A 22249-nucleotide genomic window follows, 5' to 3' on the forward strand; every position below is an offset into this window, starting at 1 on the left:
GTCTTCTTCAAACCTAGGTGACTACAAACTGTATTGTCTATCATCTCTATTCTCTGCGCAACCATTTCTTATCTCTCCTTGAGAAACCCAAGAAACCATTAATATATTTGATGATTTAATGATCCTACGTGATCAGTATGAAGAACCTCTCTCTCTTTTTAAGATCCAAGCAGAATGGGTCAGTATACACTAGATGCATCTTACCACTTTCTGATTGTCTCTAGAACAAAGAAAAGCTTAAGAAATGTGAACATTTAACCCTAAATCTCCTACATATTCATGCAGCCTCCCCGTCCAAACGCCTTATTAAATGAAAACTGCTCAAAGCTGTAATAAATTTTGAAGCACTAACCCATGCATATGTAAATGTGTAAGACTGTTAGAGTTTGCTGTAGTAAAGGTGAAGTGATGACTAATAAGAAATATTAGTATATATGTAAGATCTTAAATGCACTACTAAGTCCTGTGTCAGCATCAGTGTATATTTAACTATGTCTATGTGCAGCTAGGTAGCTAGCACTTCATCATCATCGGAAGTATCGTGAAACACTAACATACACATTTAAATCTCTCTTCCTTTGCTCTCATCTTTATTATTCTCTCAACTGTTTTCCACCGCTCATAACTCTTTTTTAACTCTATTTATGCTCATCCAAAACCACAGCGAATTCCTCACTCACACTAGAACGCACTAGTTGTTATCACCACCTCCACACAGAGAGAGAGAGAGAGAGAGAGAGAGAGAAATCGTGAGAGAGTTAATTGACTGAGAAATGGCCAAGTTAGGGTATATGATGTTATTAGTACTAGTGTGCTCTGTTTACACTACTTGTGCGCGTAATGTCCCTGTAGATTCATCATCAGTAGCTGTTCATCATCACAAAGCTACAACCAAGCCAGTTGCAGTAGGTGTGGATTATCAAAAGAATTTTGTCAAATACGGTGGTATAGGTGGCTACGCAGGCATTGGGGGATTCACTGGTGTTGGTGGTGCTCTAGGGGGTGTTGGTGCAGCTGGTGGAGTAGGTGCTGCTGGGGGTGTTGGTGGTATCGGTGGAATTGGTGGTGCAGCAGGCGGGCTTGGTGGACTCGGCGGTTTGGGAGGTGGTAGTGGTCTCGGCGGGGGCAGTGGTCTTGGTGGGGTAGGCGGTTTGGGAGGTGGAAGCGGTCTTGGTGGAATAGGGGGTTTAGGTGGCGGAAGTGGTCTTGGTGGTTTAGGTGGTGGAATTGGTCTTGGTGGTTCTGGCGGTGGTGCAGGTGCAGGTGGTGGTGCAGGATGTGCAGATGGTAGTGGTGTTCATCCTCTACCATAATTTGGTATTTTGGCTTATAACTAGCTAGAAGTATGTACTATTATTGTATACGTGTGTTCTTGTTTCGTTTCTTTTTTGGATGTTATTTCCTTCCTAGATACTAGCTATGCGTGCTCTGTTAATGATCGTTTTATGGTTTCACTTTGGTTTCTATGTTAGTAATTATCGTATAATAATTTGTTATATCTGTTACTTTCAGTACATTTTCATTTAATCGACTCTTTTCTAGGAATGAAAATGCTAGCTCTGCACAAAGTATTACCATTATGGCTGATCAATGAAAATAATATAACCTCCTCTACGCTCCAAGGGTTAGAAACTCGTGAAATAGTTAAGAATTATAAACAAAAGAAGAAAGAAACTTTAAGAGATTTAATGGAGAAGTTACCATTAGAAATTACAATAAAACATAATTTCTGGCTTACTACCGATAGTCTCAGAATTACTTTGCTGATCCCTGGAATGATTTTATTTTTTTGGTAGCTATATTATTATTGGGTAGCATGGCTGAGTTAAGAGGTACCAGTTTTACTTGGGACACGCCTATGAAGTGCAATCTACCAATTACATCTGCAAGATAAGACAACGTTATGTTATGTTATGATATTATCAAGGATAAAGTTTTGGATGAGTAAGAGTTGGTTTACGCTTTTACTTGTACAGAAGTGCTTTTTGTTTTTCCTTCCTCGTACCATCCCCATAGGCAAGAGAGTGAATCTTTTTATTGGAAAAGTGGATGCATCCACTTCAAGCTGTTGTATTTTGCCGTATTTATTCAGCCACATGAAATAGTGATAGGATATAATTTTGTATCCACCGGTAGGAGCCTGAAGGGCAAAACATTGAATGGAGTATACACGTCCATCCAAAGTTTTTCCTATGAACAAATCAATGTTATCTTTGTTCACATTCAGTTGCATCTGCGTTCCCAGTAATTAAAAGTATAAAAATAAAGCGTATTTATTTTATTGTGTCAAAAAAATTTTCTTCTAATTATGAGATGTCTATACTTACTTGCTCATCTATTATCGGCTCTTCCATGCTCCATACATCACCGGTTTTCTTGCACTCAGATATCCAGACTTTCAGTACTTGCACCCACAGCTGGTGCTATAGATTCAAACACACTTTTTATCTATACCAAAATGGTAAAAAAATAAATCAAAATCAAAAGAACAACTTCAGAAAGTTAACGCATTGATTATCAACAACATCCAAAGACGAACCTACGATGCCAAATCCCGATTAGGCAAGACGACTAGGGCGCGTAAGCGTCTAGCATTCCGAGTTGAAAGATACTTGCACTGAATTTGGTTCGTGCCAGAAGTATCGTGTCAGATATGAAAAATCTGTAAATATAGACTACAACTGTTATTTCTTACTTGTCATATTGTGTTTACCATTTAGAGGGATCAAGTAGCCACAGATCCATAAAGGAATAGAACTTGCAGTGTGATTTTGGTCTCACCAATTCCACAACTGGGAAAGGAATTGTAAATCTTGCAAACTCAAATATATATATTTAGTTTAATATTCCATTCAATTGTGAAATTTCTATACCTACACAGGTACATATAGTTTTCTTAACTCTAACAACGAATAGAACCGGAGGATTTTTTTTTTTTTGGGAAGAAACATAGATGTAGCTATTTCTAATGACAACCCTCTGTTGCGCCAAAGCCTGCGGAAGCGTTAGGTTTGCACTACTACGAGGTATCTCAATATCGCCAAGAACACAATCCCATACACAAGAAAAACAAGTATTTAACGAGGTTTTTAAAGTATTGTAACGGGTATAACTGTGACAACAAATGGAAGTAAAAGTAACACGTATCGTTATCTCAGAGTTGTTGCAAATAAGAGTAACAATTTAACTGTTATAGCAGTCGTAACTTAAGGACTACACATGTCGTAACTTAAGGACTGTACATGTCACCTGTTTATTTGTTGCAAATATTGCGTAAGAAGTATAATTGTTGTAATAACTGTTGCAAGAGTAACACGTGTCGTAATCATAAAATTAATCCAGTTGTGACTATTTCATATTGTAACAATTTTTAGATATCACTATAGCTGGGAATTGTCACAGATAAAACCGTTACAAAACGAGTTCACAGTTATTAACTACGACCTATTTACAACAGGTTATAACTGTTAAATCTTATCAGTAACAGGTATAGACTGTGACAAATCCTGAAAAGGGTGCAGTGTTTGCTAAGAAAGAAAGAGATGCCGGGAACTGCTTATGGTGTTTTGTTCTTCATATGTGTGCCTAATATGTATTCGATGGGCTCTTGCTTGGTTTAGTGTGTATATACACTAGTGGAAAACAAGATTTTTAAGTTTGTTTGGGCCTTGGGAAAACGTCTTCGGATGGGCTTCTCAATATAACGGGCTGTCAAAGATAGTCATTTTATATTAGGACTGCGGGAGCCAGATTTTGAAGGCTGTTTTAGGGCATACTAAACACCAATGCTAACTAGGGTGACCAGATAAGGGGTACCCTATATGGGTGGTCAATTACCTAGATGCCCCCTTAAATCTTTTAAATTACTAATCTATCCCTACCCTAATACATAACCTAAAATCAGTTTTTTTATCTCCACCTTACTAATCTATTCCAACTCTTTCCAACTCCTCTCCACCTTAACTCTTTCCTCTCCACCTTATGTTTTTTTTTTCATCGCCACAATTCATCGACCGATTCGTGAGAAGTTAATCGACGATTAAATTCAACTATATAATGGCTCGTTGTAAGCAAGTATCTCGTTCTAACCGATCAATTGAACAACCTATTGACGAACAAACTCAGAATCAACCGGAAGAACAAACTCAAAACCAACCACAAAATCAACCGGAAGAAGAGATTGAACAAGAACCAACTCCTTCAATGAGAATAAGAAGGTTAGTTCTACAAACACATCTCGTATTTGATGTTTTTGATGCTTTATTTGATTGGTATGATAGAATTTTTAGGTCAAAAACATGTGTGTGCGGCTGTTACAGGGTGTGGTTCGGCTTAAAAAAACCCTTAGATGTGCGCTGAACCGTTCTTGAAACTGAGTTCTGAAAGTGCATATGAACGGTTCGGCGCACATCTAAGTTTTTTTTTGAGCCGAACTTAATGACACATAGCCTTATATTTAGGATCGGCTTATTCGATGGTGTTAGTTTTGTGCCGAATATGTTTTGTGAATTTCAGAAATTTTGCATGTGCATAGGATCGGCTTGTATGGTTGTATTGTTTTGCGACGAATAGTGTTGTATAAATTTTATGAATTCTTCATGTGTAGGTTCGGCTTATTTTCATGATACCATTTTGCACCGAATACATCATTCAATTCAAAAGTCTAGATTCGGCTTATTCGATGGTATTAGGTTTGCGCCGAATATGTTGGTTCGGCTCGTAACCATTTTGTATTATGAGCCGAACCATCCTCTGTGTAAGAGAATGAAAATTTAAAGACCTGGTTCGGCTCGTAACTATTTTGTATCATGAGCCGAACCATTCTCTGTGTTGACAAGTTTTTGGCGTTTGAAATCCATATTTCATATTGTTTGTATCCCTTTGTTGTTCGAAGCATACTTATAATTTTCATACTGGTTTCAGGATTAATGCAGCTACTAGGATGAAGAGGATGGAGGTAACACCTTCTACTTCGAAAACTCCCGATCCTCGAGGAGGTGGTAAGAAAAGATTGGGAGCGTGAGGTAGAGGAGGCATTTTAGAAGAAGAAGCTGAACAAGTAAGAGATGGAAGAAAAGAAGAAGATGAACGTCAATAAGTTCACCAAGAAGAAACACAACCCCAGGAAAATCCAAAGAAAGACAGGAAGGGTAAGAAGGTGGCAGAACCCCAGAATGATGAGGCTGATGATGGTCGACGGGTCACTGGTTTCCACATTCCTGCCGAAGATGACATAATTAAACCTCGATCAGATGGTTTGCCTCATGGTCTTCCGGAAGACGGAGGAAATGTTTTGATTGGTTATGCCGAATCTTGAGCGAAGAGAATATACGAGACTCCTGATCACAACCGTGCAGTCCGAGTATTAAGACACCAGAGGGCAGCGGAATGGACTCTTCGAGAAGAGGTTCCTCAGGTGATTGCTTAGGTCCAAGCCAGTGCTTTATGGCCTATCATAAAGCATGGACACAAGGAATATGATAGTGTGTCGGCCTCTGCCTTCACGAGAGATTCTGTCCAGAAACCTACACATTTCAGTTACCTTTTGGAGAGATGACAATCACTCCTGATGAGGCTAGTAAGATTACAGGCCTTAAAGCAAGGGGTAGAAGTGTGAAGGCTAATTTTTATGACATGAGCTGGGATGAGCTCTACAATTTATAGTGGGAATTTCTTGGTTGGGATGCATACAAAACTGAGTTGGAGTTTTGTCGATCCGTTAAAGATGTCGATTCCGTTTTCGTAGAGGGTGGAAGAAACAAGAAGAACAAGAAGATCAAGTTGACTAACTTGAAAAGGGAATTTGAGAACACAAAGGAGAGAGTACGGGAAGGTTCCTTGGTAATGGATCCCGTCAAAGTGAGGCAAACCGGAACTGCCTACTTGCTCTACACTCTTGGTAGAGACATCTTTCCCGACCTTACGGGAAACAAGGTAAATGCGAACTATCTTCAATTGGTCAAAAATCTTGAAACTTGTAACAAGTATGCCTGGGGAACGGCTACGCTCGCATACCTGCTGGACCAACTTGCCACCGCGTCTAGGTTGACAAGTACAAACATCGGAGGAAACTTCACTTTGCTCCAGGTAACTTTTGGGAGTTCAGAGTATGGTTCGGCTTATACCCATAAAATCGTATAAGCCGAACTTAATATTTATATGGTTCGGCTTATAATACTTGATACATATAAGACGAACTTCTGATTTGTCATGTTCGGCTTATACCATTTTATGCATATAAGCCGAACCTTTCTCTGATTTTGCGAAATTTTTTCTTACTTTGATGTTTCCAAGTAAAAATTGTTTACCTTTTATTTTTTGAATGTGGTTCTTTGGATGTAGGTGTGGATATATGACCATTTCCCACTTTTGAACTTGTCCAAAGTATATAACAAGGATGTCGATTATGTTGATACGTTGCCAACTGAAGCACGGTACTTTTACTCGGACTCGAAGAAAAGGAACAAAAAAGAGCTGGTGGCAAGTTTGAGAGAGAGGTTAGACGTAATGGGTGTTGATGATGTTGTTTTTCAACCATATGAGAAGGAAGATGAAGAAGATGAAGTTGTTGAAGATGAGGATATGCCGGTAGGTATGTATCATGGGCCATTGTTCTAACATTGCACCATATATGAAACGTACAAAGAAAGTTGAATGCATCCGGAAATACCTTGTTAATAGCATACATCAACGATGAATCTTGATCGGAAACGAACACTTTAGGAAGAGAACACTCCGGGAAGATTAACTTCAATTGTTCTAACCCCCAAACATAACTTTCTTTCTTTTCGTCTTTCAAGAAACAAAAAGCCACGGTGAACGGTGCCTTTGTCGACGTATGCCCCACAATGTTCAACAACGGCATCTCATATTTGTTAGTCTTGTACGTGCAATCCAATATAAGAACTTGTGGGAAGCATAGAGCCAATTTGACGCATTCCGGGTGGGCAAGAAAAAGGTGTGTGACTTGACCAAACTCATCCAAATTCTTTTGGAAAGCATAGTTATGCTTCACCCCTAACCACATCACTTGTCGCATCACCATCCTACCTTGAAAATTGAGTCTTCTAATCTTATTTCTTGCATTGTAGATAGTTTGCATAGTCGACTTGTTATTCTTGTCGTCCGCCTTCAATTTACTAAGAATCCTAGACGGTGGCAAACGTGCTTGTGTCATTTTATCCACTTGTAGAATCTCGTCGGGTTTGAGTCGCGCTACTTTTGCATGTCCATGAAGATCACGTGGACGTGGGTGGTTATGACGACAATCCATTTCTTTATTCATAACCCAATATTCATCATCTTCGTTCAAAGACTTATTCTTGTTCTTGAGGTTGAAAATGATCTTGAAAGGGCACCTTATTTTCTTCGTCTTTGTCCTATTCTTTCTCCCGGTCTTCCCAGCATATATAAAACCAGTTTTAGCCTTGCTATCTCCAGCTCCACTTCTCTCACAAATCAATTCAAAACGATCCCCTCGGCTTTGTCGTCCTTTAACTAGTACGCAATTTATCTTCATCGCGTGTTCCTCAGCCCAAGCCACTGCTTCGGGTTTAGTTTTCCATCTCTACATTCATTCAAACACAAATAATTAGTAAGAAAAACTTCGGAATATTTCTACAACATTAAGGTAAACACCAAGTTCTTACATACCAAATCATTTTGGAAATGATCCTTGGTATCCTCGTGAATTATATCTACCGGAACTGGTTGATTTTCCATGGGTACAGGTCCGGCAAGCACGATCTACAAAGAATATCACAAGGTTAAATACTAGAAAAGGAACATAATAGCAATGTTAGGCTCATTCGACAATCATATTCTGTGCCGAACCTTAGCATTTGGAGGGTTCGGCTTATACGAAGTTCACAATATATGCCGAACCAAGAACAAAATTCTAAGCAAACAAATAAAAATTTAATGTTCGGCTCATTCGATAATAATATTATGTGCCGAACCTTAGCAGTTGGAGGGTTCGGCTTATACGAAGTTCTCAATATATGCGAACCAAGAACATTACTTTAACCCAAAAAGATAAAAACTTATGTTCGGCTTATAAGGTTTTGAATATATAAGCCGAACCTGTAATAATTTTTACTCCGGGCTGTTCGGATTACTATGAAACTGCCGAACTATAGGTTCGGCGCATGCTGTAAACAAATTCAGTGAGCCGAACCGTTCATCATTTGGGTTGAAAGTGGAAAATATAGGTTCAGCGCATGCTGTAACCACATTCAATGAGCCGAACCGTTCATCATTTGGTTGATTCGGCTGATAGATGTCAGCCGAACCTGATCCTGGTTCGCCGAACCATGAAGCAAAAATCTAAACTTTTGATAATTTGAAGCTATAGAAGCGAGATTAACCATAAGATAGAAGTGTACCTGTGTATTAGAAGTATTGGGTTCCTCATACATGTACTCGTCAACAGAATTTGGCTCATAAAAATCATCATTTTGAGTTTGTTCTTGAGTTTGAGCTTGAGTTTGTGTAAAATCATTCTCATAGTCTAACAAATAAGCCATTTGCGAATCATTGTTGTAGTTGATGTGTATTTTCCTAGGTTTTTTTGGTGAAGATTGTCCCTCCTCATCCATTGAATCGAAATACAAGCTTTTTTTCTCACTTTCCCCTTCACCTCCAAAAAAAACCCAAACTTTTTTTTTCTTCCTCCAAATTTTTCATCCACTAAAACATATATAACTAAATTATCTTAATCACTAATCATTAATCATTACTCACTAATCAGAATTATTATAACTAATCATTAATTAACACTAATCCTAAAAGGACAGATTTGGTATTACATAAAATATTTGGTTAAGGGGTTATTGAATTGATTATTTACATCCCTATTTTGTTTTCATCCCGTATGCCCTAAAAGATTCACGTATGCCCTAAAACAACTCTTCAGATTTTCCGGGGCAACTTTAACCCATGCATTGTTTTCTATCGAGTACCATTATCTTCTCACCCATTTTCTCGCTCCTCATTTACTTGCAAATCTGCTCATGAACTAAAAAAAATCTACAAACCCTTTACTGAAACCGTCAAAGAAAGAATTTGATTCTCTATCCGTTATCAGAGAAGAACAGAAATAAACCCTTGCATCTACTAAAACCCTGTAAACCAAATAAATTTATTCTCCTCACAGATCTTTTCGAAGTCGTCTTCTTCATCTTCAGAGGTGAATAATAAACGAAACCCCTAATTTATTTTTCCATTTTCTCATATTACTTGGTTTATGATTGTCACAACCATCTAATATCTTCAATTTTAATTTTACTTGGTTCTATAGTGAATAATTTATCTTCAACGGGTCGGGTGGTGATGTTGATATTATTGGAAGGGATCCTGGTGATTAAAGGTATACAGATGATTAATTCATATGATTTCAATTTTCCAATTAGGGTTTCTGTTAGGCTTTAGATATCCGTATCTGGGTTTTTTTTTAATTGATTTTAATTGTCATTCAGTTATGAATTTTCCGTCTCCTTTTCAGTTATGAATTTTATTTGAATGTGTACGGTAGGATTTTGGGTGAAATAACATGTTTTATGCAAAGATATATCTAAATGCTTTCTTTTTATTGATTTCCTAATGTATTATCCATGGACGGGACGAAGCCCTGCGCACACCAAATCAAAAATGCATTTCCATATGGAGGGGCGAAGCCCGCGCTCACCAGGTTAGAAGTAAAAAGAAAATGCCCGGTACGTAGAACGGGCAGTTAACAATTTTGTATATATAATTTGAGTCCAATTTAGAGCGCTGTGGTCGAAAGCTGAACAAAGCTTGAATTCTAATGCTTCTGGTCCCACTTGATAGAATATAGACCAACAGCAATCTTGGGTTTTGAGATCTTTTCGGTGTTTTAGGCAGCACACGGTATAGGGTGGGTGGTTAAAACCTACTACCCAAATCTATATCTAACTAAATTTTATTCGTACTAATCTTCTGCTAAATCTAAATCTTCCTTATTCTCTACTTTACGTTGACTAAATTTTATTCGTACTAATCCTCTGCCAAATCTATATCTTTCTATTCTCTTAGCCGTAGTAGATCATATTTCCAATGGTATGTACCACTGGAAAACGGGGAACTGCAGCAACTGTGAATTCTACCCATCGTTAACAAAGGTGGAGGCACGCCATAATCATTATTTACGGAAATCCATGATTAGACATGGTAAGACCATTTACCCCGTGTAAATTTTATGGTAAGACCGTTTCAAAACTGATCAGCCAATATATAGTTCCAATACCACAAGAACTCTAGATGGTGTTGTATTTCTTTTAAGTTTACCCGAGGACCAATGTACTTTCATTTTAGGATACATTTTTTATCCCATAAGCCTTTAAATCACAATGCTGGAATGTGTTTATGTTGAACTATCAAAAAAGTGCTAATAAGTGTATGTAATAACAGCTAAAAAGTATTATTATTGTGATCAGTGAATGAAAAGGATCTTGCTTGGGAGAAAAGGAAGATTTGGAAGGAAAAACTTAAGTTACAACGTCGATTGCTATTTGATGAGGATATATCGTTGGAATCATGTTCTGACAACAGTTCGGATGAGGATGAACTTCCACGATTTATAGATGTGGAAGTTGAACATTCTATATGTAAGATAATCATACTTTTCTTTTAACCAGAAAATCTAATTAAGTTCAATTCCTTTTTGTAGCCGCTTAAAATGGACTACTAAAAAACGATTTTGTGGTGTGTGTCATTTTTGCAGGATTGGGTATTAAGAAATATGATTTTGGTGCACCAGATCGTACATGCAAGTACTGTGGTGTTATAGTTTGACACCAAGAGAGGTCTAAAGGAAGCGTTGTTGACCCCGAGTTTAGCATATGTTGTTCCAAAGGAAATGCCAAGCTTCCTCTTCTTAGAGATGCCCCGGAATATCTAAAGAAGTTGTTAGACTTTAATGGTGGTTCGTTGTCAAGGAAGTTTAGGAACAGTATAAGGACGTACAACTCTATGCTTGCATTTACCTCAACTGGAGCAAGATTTGACGACAATTATAGCAGTAAAGGTAAGGGACCCTGTACGTATAGAATTCAGGGATAGAGATATCACAGAATTGGCTTCATAGTGCCTCCCAGCAACAAGGATCCAGGATACAACCAGATCTATGTATGTGATACAGAATTGGCACATGAAACATTGCGTCGGAAAACATATTTTTTAAACAGACACAACTGGATGACTTGGGAGTAGATGGTGCACATAAAAAAAATGCAGACATGGTCCAGATGAAAAATAATAATAAGAAGAGTGACAATGAATTGTACTTGGGCGTCATCACAGGTTTAATCACTATGATGGATCAAAATAATCCGTATGCAAAGACATTCAGGATGGCCAAGCATAGGATGCAATCCCAACCCGCCATCGAATTGCGGTTAAGAATCATTAGTAGACGGCAAAAAGATGCGAGGCAGTATACCTTACCAACATGTTCCGAAGTGGCAGCTTCAATAATCCATACTCCTACAGATGATAATGCGTACATGTATACCATAGTTGAACATAAGAAAAATGGTTATACTAGAATTAATGAGATACACCCATGCTATATGTGTATGCAGTTTCTTCTTTTATTCCCCTATGGTGAGGATGGTTATAATCATCCTTTATTAATAATCAATAAATACTCAACAAACTATCTAAAAACTTTTGATGATATTTTATTGATTATTAATACTTTGGAGATCATTGGATTAATGTATAACCAATGAAACAATGCTTTGTTAAGGAAAATCTATTTGATTAGTTAATTAAAATTTATGAATCATGTCAGTTTGACTATTAAAGATAATTAATATATAATAGATATATGCCTGAATATTTTATAATATGCGTAAAACTCACATTAAATGAAGGGTTTAAATATTAGAATTTTCTGAGTTACAGAAGTATTTTTAAAACAATTGTTTGTCACTGTACGAAATTAAATAATTTTCTGACAGATACAACTGTATAGAAGTTTTACTACTTTGAAACTACTCTATTTTATGTTTTTGGTTTTGGTGTGTTCTTTAAACTTGAAGATATTTATTTTTTATTTTTAAATTGCTAAATTAAACCTGATTTGGAGTTCTGAGTGATTTTATATGATTTTTATAAAATGAACTATCTATGTTTTTCTTTTCTGAAGTTTTGGTCAACTACGCGTTTGACTGTGGTCAAAAGGTGTTTAAGATAAACTAAAAATTATAGAAAATTATCGGATGGAACTATACTCAGTAAGGATTCATAATGTATAATAATAATAATTTTTGGGTTTGATTTGAATTTAGTAAAATTCTTGGAGCGAACTGATGTCTGTTTTTATTTTATGATTCTTCCTTAAACATGTGACTCTTTTGGATTAAATTTGGAACCTTTAACAGTGAAATGAATTTTTATGGTAAACTATAGTTCTTTAAGATTCATGTGGGTTAAAAATCACGTCAAGTTAACGGTTAGATTTTTCTAAATATTCTGCTGCGATAAAACTATTAATTTGAACATAAATGATTTTGCCCAAATAAATTGTTTATTGAGCTTGGGCTTAGTAACCGGGCTTCGGCTATGGTATTGAAGTAGCATTTCGGGTTTTCGGGAATGAGATCCGGGCAGGATCCGAGCCCGAAAATCAGGGTGTTACACAATACATGTTTTCCCAAATATTAAAAGTGACCAAATCACCGTAACAAACAAACATGTATATAGACAAACTCCTTATTCAAACAATGTATAATATGGTTATACAATTCCGAACTCGCAAATCCACACCTAATCGTATGTATGGATGTCGACAATTCCAAACTCGCAAACTGCCGACCAATATATCAATTGGTTAATCACAAAAAAAATTGTCAATTTCATAATGATATGCACATTTTCACGGAGTATTGATGATGAAAATTTCTTACCTGAATAATGATGATTTTCATGGAGTAAGGCTTGGGCTACAGATAATTCATGCTCAAATATTTCTACCCCGAGCAATTTGTTTGTTTATCATTGTTGTGAAATTGCATTTTCATAGACTTCCACTGTCGTCATCTTCTTCTTTCATTTTTTCGCATTTGAACGAATACAAAAATTACGGTTTAATTTAAACATCAATTTCAGTGTTTCACTCATTATTCCTCCGCAAAAACAAACTTAAGCCCGTGCAAAGCACGGGCGAGACACTAGTCTTATTTGTTCATGTAGCTTCTGCTAATACGCCCTAAGTGCAGGCGTATAAACAATAAAACGCCTGAGGCGCAAAAGTGTGAGCGATATTTTTTCCCTAGGCGCCTAGGAAGCCTTATGCGCGCTTAATACAACATACTAACAGTATAGAGCGCCATAATAAGCCATAATGTTGCACGCATGGGCTACTTGTGCATGCTATAATCCGAAGTTGCCCCACTGAACTCGTTATACATTTCATTTTACGAATAATTATATCTTTCACGAAATTAAGGTAATGCCCGTTTGCGAGAATGCACGCTAATGGCGAGTTATTTATCCTGGTTGTTTACAACTTTTATCCTGTTTGTACGTAGAGTTGGGAGAAAACGGTGGACTGTTATAGCCCAGGGCAAGGATTGATGCCTGCAAGTTTTAAAGTTAGAAGTTTGCGTGGTGATGGAGGTAATGGATCATGTGATCAGGAAGTTTCGGATCCCGATTTTGGTGAATCAGCCATTGACCGTGTAGCTCTTATTGATTCTGGTACACATGCACGCTGCGCACCTCTTTGCTAATGTTTTGTTTTTCTGATATTAAGATTTCTGTCGGAATAATGAAATTGTTTCGCATGTGTGCAATGGCTTCCTAAATAGGGTTGTGGTGGATTATGCTGTTAAGAACTTACGGAAAGATTACCGGTGACTATTCACTGCAAGAAAGGGTGGATATCCAAACAGGCATATAACTGATCTTACATTTGTGTTTAGCTGGATGGATTTGACATGTTCCCTTCTTTATTAGTCACCGATGGCTCTTGCATGATTGATCGCCGGATGGGTATTCATGGCCAAACTCTTGAAATCCAAGTATGGTCTCAGTCAGAATATTGTGTAACTATGAAGGTTAACCGACATGGAGTTTTATTAGGAAATACGATATATTGGGAAAGTATCATAGTATGAACTACGATAGGAAACTGCGATATTTATAGAAAGTGTCGTTATATTTAAGGGCTCAAGACTGTGTCTTGAGACCCAAGTATTTCCGGTTTTGTGTCTGCGATATTTTAGGTATGTATTTGTCTTGAGACCCAAGTATACAGTCTCAAGTGGGCATCGAAGTTTTGTATAAGTACTTGCGTCACCTATGAATGAAAGTAAGAAAAGATTTACCTAAGGTTTAGCATGGCATCACGAGCCAGTTGAAAACCCTAAAAAAAAAAAAAACAGGAAGAAAAGAAAATCGTTAAGAATGGTTGGTGACATAGAATCATCAAACAAAGGAAAGAATATAGAATATGATACGCAGAAGAAGAATCCAGTATATCACCTAGGATCAAGTGACGGTCCAGGTATTATCATCACACCGGTTGTTCTAAAAGGACATAACTATGATAATGGGCTAGAGCCATAAGAAGATCATTGATATCTAAGAGGAAGTTTGGTTTCATTGATAGAACAATCAAAGAACCTGAAGACAGTGACCAGTTGGAAGAGTGGGTTGCAATTCAGTCGATGCTTGTTTCCTGGATCAGCAACACGTTGGAGGCGTCACTCAGATCGAGTTTGGGAGACTATGATAATGCCAACTTGTTGTGGATGCACTTGAAGAGACGATTTTGTGTTGTAAGTGGAACACGGACATGTCAGCTGAAGACATCTTTAAGCGAGTGTAAACAAAAGTGAACAGAAAGTGTAGCTGGCTATTTCGGAAGATTGAACAAGATATGGGATGAGATGATCACGTATATAAATGTACCTACGTGCAAGTGTGGCAAGTGCGAGTGTGATATTGCAACTCAGGTTAGTACTTTGAGAGAAGAAGATTTACTACATTATTTTTTAATTGGACTAGACGCTGTCTATGGTTCCTTGCGTGAACAATTGTTGGCAAGAGATCCACTTCCTTCAATAGATGTAGCGTATCATACAATGGTAAATTCGGAACGTCTCAGAATAGGAGATGTAGCCGTCACAACAGAAGTTCATGACAATGTGATGGCGTTCAAGGTACAATATGATCAACGTACTTTCAACAATACATATGATCCTAACAAATATTGCAAGCACTGTAGCAGAGAAGGACACTCGGATGAAGGTTGTCTTCAGCTTATTGGATATGCTGAATGGTGGGGAGATAGACCTAGAAGTGGAAGAGGATATGGACGAGGAGGAAGGAACGGTGGTAGAGGTCGTGGTGGATTTGCGAATGGCAGAGGGGGTAGAGGACAAGGAACTGGCAACCAGGTTCGTGCACACAATCTAAATATATCAGAGATAAAGCAGTCGAGTGGTGGAAATTCCTCAGACGGCTCAGATTTGATGGGAGTAACCGCAACACAACTCAAACAGGTGCTTGAGTTTTTAAATGCAAGAAAAACTACGTCTCAGATTCAAGGTAAGAAAACTAAAACGACTTGGATTGTAGACATAGGAGCTACAAATCATGTCACGTGTAAAAGAGATGACATGATTGATGTGAAAGATATTGTGATGTGTACTGTTGGACTCCCAGATGGGAAATATGCACACTCTGAGAAAATAGGGACTATTATTCTGCCGGGCGGTTTGAGACTTGATAATGTGCTTTATGTGCCACAAATAACCTGTAACCTAATTTCATTCACACAACTTATTGATGAGTTAGTATGTACTGTACAATGTACTAACAGCTTATGTCTTATACATGACCGGTTGACGAGGAAGGTGATTGGAGTGGGTGAACGACAAGGTGGACTATATATTTTCTGTGGTGTGCCTCAAGTTGAAGTTATGGCGGTCAGTGGAAATTCATACGAGCTGTGGCATCGACGAATGTGACATCCGTCAGAGAAAGTATTACAAAGGTTGCCAGGTGTGAGTAGATTAAAGAAGAATAATGAAGTTTGTGACATTTGTCCAAGAGCGAAACAACATAGGAGTAGTTTTGCTAGTAGTCTCAGTAAATCCAGTTGTATTTTTTAGTTGGTTCATATAGATTTATGGGGTCCTTATAGGGCTACATCGTCTTGTGGAGCACAGTATTTTTTGACAATAGTAGATGATTTTTCAAGAGGTGTGTGGATTCATTTGCTTCAAAATAAAACTGCAGTTGAACAAACGTTTCTTGATTTTATTGCTCTTGTGAAACGACAATTTAATAAAAATATCAAAATTGTGAGAAGTGATAATGGTACCGAGTTTAATTCATTGCGTGGATATTTTAAGACTAATGGGATAGTTTTTGAAACATCGTGTGTTGGTACTCCGCAACAAAATGGAAGAGTGGAGCGAAAACATCAACATATATTGAATGTGGCAAGGGCCTTGAGGTTTCAACCCAACTTGCCAATACGGTTTTGGGGAGAATGTGCATTGACGGATGCATATTTGATTAATCGTACGCCTACACCTATTCTGAAGAATAAAACTCCATATGAAATATTGTTTGGAAAGCAACCTCCATATAATCAGTTGAAGGTGTTTGGATGCCTGTGCTATGTGCATGATCAAAGTAATAAAGGGGATAAATTTGCAAGTAGAGGAAGGAGGTGTGGTTTTCTTGGGTATCCGTTTGGTAAAAAGGCGTGGCAAGTATATGACTTGGACACAAGAAAATTTCTGGTGTCAAGAGATGTTCAGTTTTGTGAGAATCGATTCCCATATAAGAATGATACGTATGGTGATGCAACTACGACACAACAGTCCAGAGTTAGATTTTCGACTGACCAGTTTCAGTCTCGTGAAACAGATTTGCTTTCCGCTGACACCGAGACTGACGAGTCTGGTTCTTCCATTGAGACTGAGGTGGCTGATGTACCGGCAGAGACTGATCAGTTGAGTCCAGAATTCGATTGGAGTGATGCTGAAGATGTAATTGCGACTGAAGGAGAAGGTGCAGCAGTCCCAGGCGTAACTGCGACTGCAAGAGAAGGTGTAGCAGTCCAAACTGCAACATAAGGAGAAGGTGTAGCAGTTCAAGATGTAACTGCGACAGAAGTAGAAGGTGTAGCAGTTCAAGAGCGATCTGCAGAGCATGTGATTTCAGGCAATGACATCACAGTAGAAGGTGATATGGGTAAAGGAAAGCGTCCGAAGATTCCATCTAGTAGGCTTAAGGGGTTTGTGACGCACACCATTCGAGAAAATAGTCCATCTCATCTTCATTCATCACAATCATCCTCCTCAGGTACGCCTTATCCTTTGACATATTATGTTAGTTGTGATAGATTTTCTGCAGTGCATAAGAAATATCTTGTATCTATAACGGCATGTTCTGCACCTCGCAACTTTAAAGAAGCTATGAAACATCCAGGATGGCAGAAAGCCATGGAAGAAGAAATACGAGCACTGGAAGAACAAAATACATGGGAATTGCAAAAATTGCCGGAGGGCAAGAGGGCACTAGGAAGTAAATGGATATATACAGAGAAGTATGATGAAAATGGGAAGTTGGTACGTTTGAAAGCTAGATTGGTGATCTTTGGAAATCATCAAGTAGAAGGCTTAGATTACAAAGAAACATTTGCACCTGTAGCAAAAATGACAACGGTGCGTACTTTTCTAGCTGTTGCAGCCGTTAGAAATTGAGAAGTGCATCAGATGGATGTACACAATGCGTTTCTACATGGAGACTTGGAGGAAGAGGTGTATATGAAAATACCACCAGGATTTGTAAAAGGTAATCCTAATATGGTGTGTAAAATGAAGAAATCTTTGTATGGTTTGAAACAGGCTCCTCGTTGTTGGTTTTCAAAACTATCAACAGCTTTGAAGAATTATGGTTTTCGACAGTCTTATTCGGACTATTCCCTTTTCACTATGATCAAGGGAAAAATGCAACTTAATTTTTTGGTGTATGTAGATGATTTGATTGTTGCAGGAAATAATCTAGTTGAGCTTAATAAATTTAAAACATATTTGGGGCAGTGTTTCAAGATGAAAGATTTGGGAAAATTGAAATATTTTCTTGGCTTGGAGATAGCTCGCAGTAAGCAAGGTATTTATGTCTGTCAACGGAAATATGCATTGGATATTATTATGGAGACGGGGTTATTAGGAGAAAAACTAGCAGAGTTTCCGATGGAAACTAATAATCGTCTAGCTTTGGCAACATGGACATTGCTGGGTGATGCGGAAAAGTATCATCGACTGATAGGCAGATTGATTTATATGTCCGTGACTAAACCGGATCTAGCTTATTATGTGCATACGTTATCTCATTTTATGCAACATCCGAGATAAGAACATTGAGAAGCTGCACTTCGTGTGGTTAGATATTTGAAGAAGAATCATGGGCAAGGAATTCTGTTGCACTCTGATAGTAGTCTAAGTTTAAAAGGCTGGTGTGATTCAGATTGGGCAAGCTGTCCTTTGACTAGACGATCATTGACAGGGTGGTTTGTACTTCTTGGAGATTCGCCAGTGTCTCGGAAGACCAAGAAGCAACATACAGTTTCTCGTAGTTCAGCTGAAGCAGAATACAGGTCTATGGCTGCAGCTACTTGTGAATTGAAGTGGTTGAAGCAATTACTAGGTGATTTAGGAGTTCGTCATACACAGGGAATGAGTCTCAGTTGTGATAGTCAGTCGGCATTGTATATTGCTCAGAATCCTGTTTTTCACGAAAGAACCAAACATATAGAGGTGGATTGTCATCTCATCAGGGATGCGATAGTACAGAAAATTATTTCACCATCATATACTCCTACAGAGGTGCAATTGGCGAATATCTTCACAAAATCACTAGGGCGAGTTCAATTTCATGGTCTTTTGTCCAAGATGGGCATTTGTGTCTTGAGACCCAAGTATTTCCGGTTTTGTGTCTGCGATATTTTAGGTATGTAGTTGTCTTGAGACCCAAGTATACGGTCTCAAGTGGGCGTCGAAGTTTTGTATAAGTACTTGCGTCACCTATGAATGAAAGTAAGAAAAGATTTACCTAAAGTTTTAACAAGTTTTTATTTGTTTCTTGTTTTTTCTTCATTGTAGGCCTTATTCTACACAGCTTTACGGAGCGCAAAAGAATTGCTTGCCAAGGATGAGGGATCAAAAAATCTTGGACAGGCCATCAACAATAGACTTAGCGCATTGTCGTTTCACATCAGAGAATACTACTGGGTTGATATGAAAAAGATAAACGAGATATACCGTTATAAAACCGAGGAGTACTCTCAAGATGCAACCAAAAATTTCAACCGTGAAAGGACAAATAATCCCACATCGCTATCCCCTTAATTAACTTAAATATAATATGGAAGTGCCGCTCCACTCATTGCCAATTGATTTTAAGTTGGATGCCCGTAGACTTTAACATGGTATAAGAGCTAAGCCCCAGTGTCGATACTGGTCGAGGTGTTACCCCTGATTTAGTCACTCACTTGTGTACACCTGTTACCGATGGACTGGTAACTCGTATGTAGGTCCACGTGTGAGGCCAAGTGAATGGCCTTACACGTGATGGACAGGTAACTCGTACTAGGTCCACGTGTGAGGCCTAGTGACTGGCCTTACACATGAGGAGGCGTGTGATCCAAAATAGTCCGACATCATTATAATCTGCTTAATTAACTTAAATATAATATGGAAGGGCCGCTCCACTCATTTCCAATTGGTTTTGAGTTGGATGCACGTATTCTAACATCAACATATATCCTGAGCAAATTCCTAAATGGCTGGTTTATTGGGTTCCAGATAAAGGGGGTTATCTCATTGGAAACCTACAGTCTGCTCGCATAGATTTTGGGTTTTTCATGTTCGGCAGTCTTATGGCAATAATCCCGTCTTTGGGTACTCCAAAGCAGAACCAAGGACTATTGAATCTAATTGAAGCTAAATGGAATAACCTTGTGGGAAATAAGCCTATTTACCCTGCGATGAAGAATGAAGAATGGTGTATAATCAGCGTCAGTGACCCGAAGAATACATATGCATTTTCTTTTAAAACATCTATCTTCATGAATTTGTGACATACTAAAATTGGCATTACAAGCTCATAGTTTAGTTTTATATTCTTGCAGGGCTTGGTCGTATCATAATGGTGGATCTTGGCCAACTCTTCTATGGCAGGTTAGGATATTCAGTAGAAGTCACGCAATGATACACTCCCTCCGGTTTTGAAAAAGAGGTACTTTCACTTTTTCATTTTAGCCTAAGGATAGGTTAAATTGAAAAAGTGAAAGTATCTCTTTTTTAAAAACGTAGATAGTAGTAATTTCTTTATCTATGAATTCATCATTAACCGTTCATTTTTTTTTAGTTCACGTTTGCATGCATCAAGATGGGAAGAACAGATTTAGCGGAAAAGGCAGTCTCGGTAGCTGAGAAGAGGCTCTCTTTAGATCAGTGGCCTGAGTATTATGACTCAAGGCATGGAATATTTATACGGAAGCAAGCAAGGCTCTACCAGACATGGACAATAGCTGGGTTCCTAGCTTCTAAAATGCTCTTGAAGAAACCAGATTTGGTACCTTACTTGATTTGGGAGGAAGATCCGGAGTTGTTAGAGACCTGTGTTTGTGTGCTAAGCAAAAGCAGCCGCAACAAATGCTTCCGTACAGCCGCCAGATCACAGGTTCTCATGTAAATTATTAGCGTTACTACGAGTTTGAAGGATTTTGTATAGGTACGCCTTCAAAATGTATAGTAACAAGTAAGTCGAAATAAGAGAATAAGCCTGCGTAGAAGAGAATTTTCCCGCTCTACTTGTCGATATGATAGGTTCATTCATGTTGGTATGTGCATATACTTAAACATACTGTTGTAATCGTAAGTGTTTGTTCTTAAAGACATGAAACTATTTTTTCTTGTTTGATTGTTGAGTTTGAAATCCAACCAAGTTTTCCGAGCGAACTATAGAGAATCTGTCATTGTCAGGAGTTGTATAACTCAGAGAATTTTCTTTTGTGTTGAGTTCCAGTTTAGCCATCATGTGCGTGTGACTTGGTTATTTTTCCATACCATTCAGAAAAAATGTAGTTGGCAGCAACTAGCTTACATAGTAAATCAATAAAAATACTCCCTAAGTTTCCGTTTAATAAACTGTAAAAGTGATAATAACACTTTTGCAGAATAAGCATTTTTACTCACAATTTCAAAACGATAACAAGACATGGATTTGGTGGCAATTAAACTTTAGATGGGATTTTGTTTAACATTATTCAAAATGTAAAAATAATAATTAAAGATAACTCTAGTGTTAACTAGTAGCAGACTAGCAGTAAGTTTTTCTCATTCTGTGATTTTCTCAGGATCTTTTATTTACTTTCAAACTCTTTTCCCCATAAACGATTTCAACGAAACAAGGCTATTCACGTGTGGAGTTGCTCGATTGGTGGTATGTAAGGAAGGCGTAGAATCACATATAAATCTTTTCAAAGTATCATCTAGATTTCTCAAAGTACTAGGTTCAGCAGGGTCCTAAAAAGAGAACAACATAATTCCATAAAAACATATGTCGGCGCCCCAATACCATAAGCCCTACATGATTAGTGTCATAGTCAACAGAAGGTAGTAGGAGGCATTCAAACATATCATATTACAAATCAAAAGCTACTACACTCTTAGGTTTTAAAGTGTACATGTATTGCTCTATCCAGTAAAGCACTGCACCTACATAAACACCTGATACCAGTTGACCTTCATGTAGGGAAAACGGTATTTATCATAATCTTTGTATCTCCACGCTTTCTGTCTCCCTGGAGGAGTACTACCCTGGAGGAGGCTATACATCTGAACACCCCTGTAACTACTATCACACAGAATAACAACCTTGTACCCCATACTAGAAGGATCGTAAACGAATCCAATCGCAGGATTCGAGCCCCATTTAGAAGATGGAAATTGAGTGTGCTCTCCATTGACATGATTGCAAATATAGATGTTTATTTGAACGTAAAAGTCTCGATGTATTAAACCAGCATAACAAACTAAACTGTTACACGAACAAACAATGAAACTTTTGAAGACGGATGATCGTAATGATGGCATGTCTGAACTTTGGTCTAACGTAAGTGTTATGATACAATGAAGTTGTTCATCGACATGACTCATACTAGCCTTGTCATTTTTTTTCCCTGAAAAGTAGAATTCTA

General features: G+C 37.9%; 1 protein-coding gene, 2 long non-coding RNA genes and 1 pseudogene across 3 annotated transcripts; all 4 read left to right on the forward strand.

Annotated features, from left to right (window-relative positions):
* Window positions 1–700: 700 nt before the first annotated feature.
* On the forward strand, window positions 701–1421 carry LOC113277186 (glycine-rich protein 5-like). The gene has a single exon (XM_026526343.1). It carries the CDS (start codon window positions 774–776, stop codon window positions 1311–1313), a length of 540 nt encoding a protein of 179 aa, XP_026382128.1. The 5' UTR covers window positions 701–773; the 3' UTR covers window positions 1314–1421.
* Window positions 1422–5066: 3645 nt separating this feature from the next.
* On the forward strand, window positions 5067–20742 carry LOC113277151 (annotated as a pseudogene).
* On the forward strand, window positions 9043–9875 carry LOC113277188. The gene is made up of 3 exons (XR_003324772.1): window positions 9043–9187; window positions 9299–9367; window positions 9627–9875. It is a non-coding gene; the product is annotated as an uncharacterized LOC113277188 (long non-coding RNA).
* On the forward strand, window positions 10071–11612 carry LOC113277187. The gene is made up of 3 exons (XR_003324771.1): window positions 10071–10188; window positions 10455–10625; window positions 10742–11612. It is a non-coding gene; the product is annotated as an uncharacterized LOC113277187 (long non-coding RNA).
* Window positions 20743–22249: the final 1507 nt, after the last annotated feature.

This window comes from Papaver somniferum, chromosome 5 (assembly GCF_003573695.1).
Source record: "Papaver somniferum cultivar HN1 chromosome 5, ASM357369v1, whole genome shotgun sequence".
Taxonomy (NCBI): domain Eukaryota; kingdom Viridiplantae; phylum Streptophyta; class Magnoliopsida; order Ranunculales; family Papaveraceae; genus Papaver; species Papaver somniferum.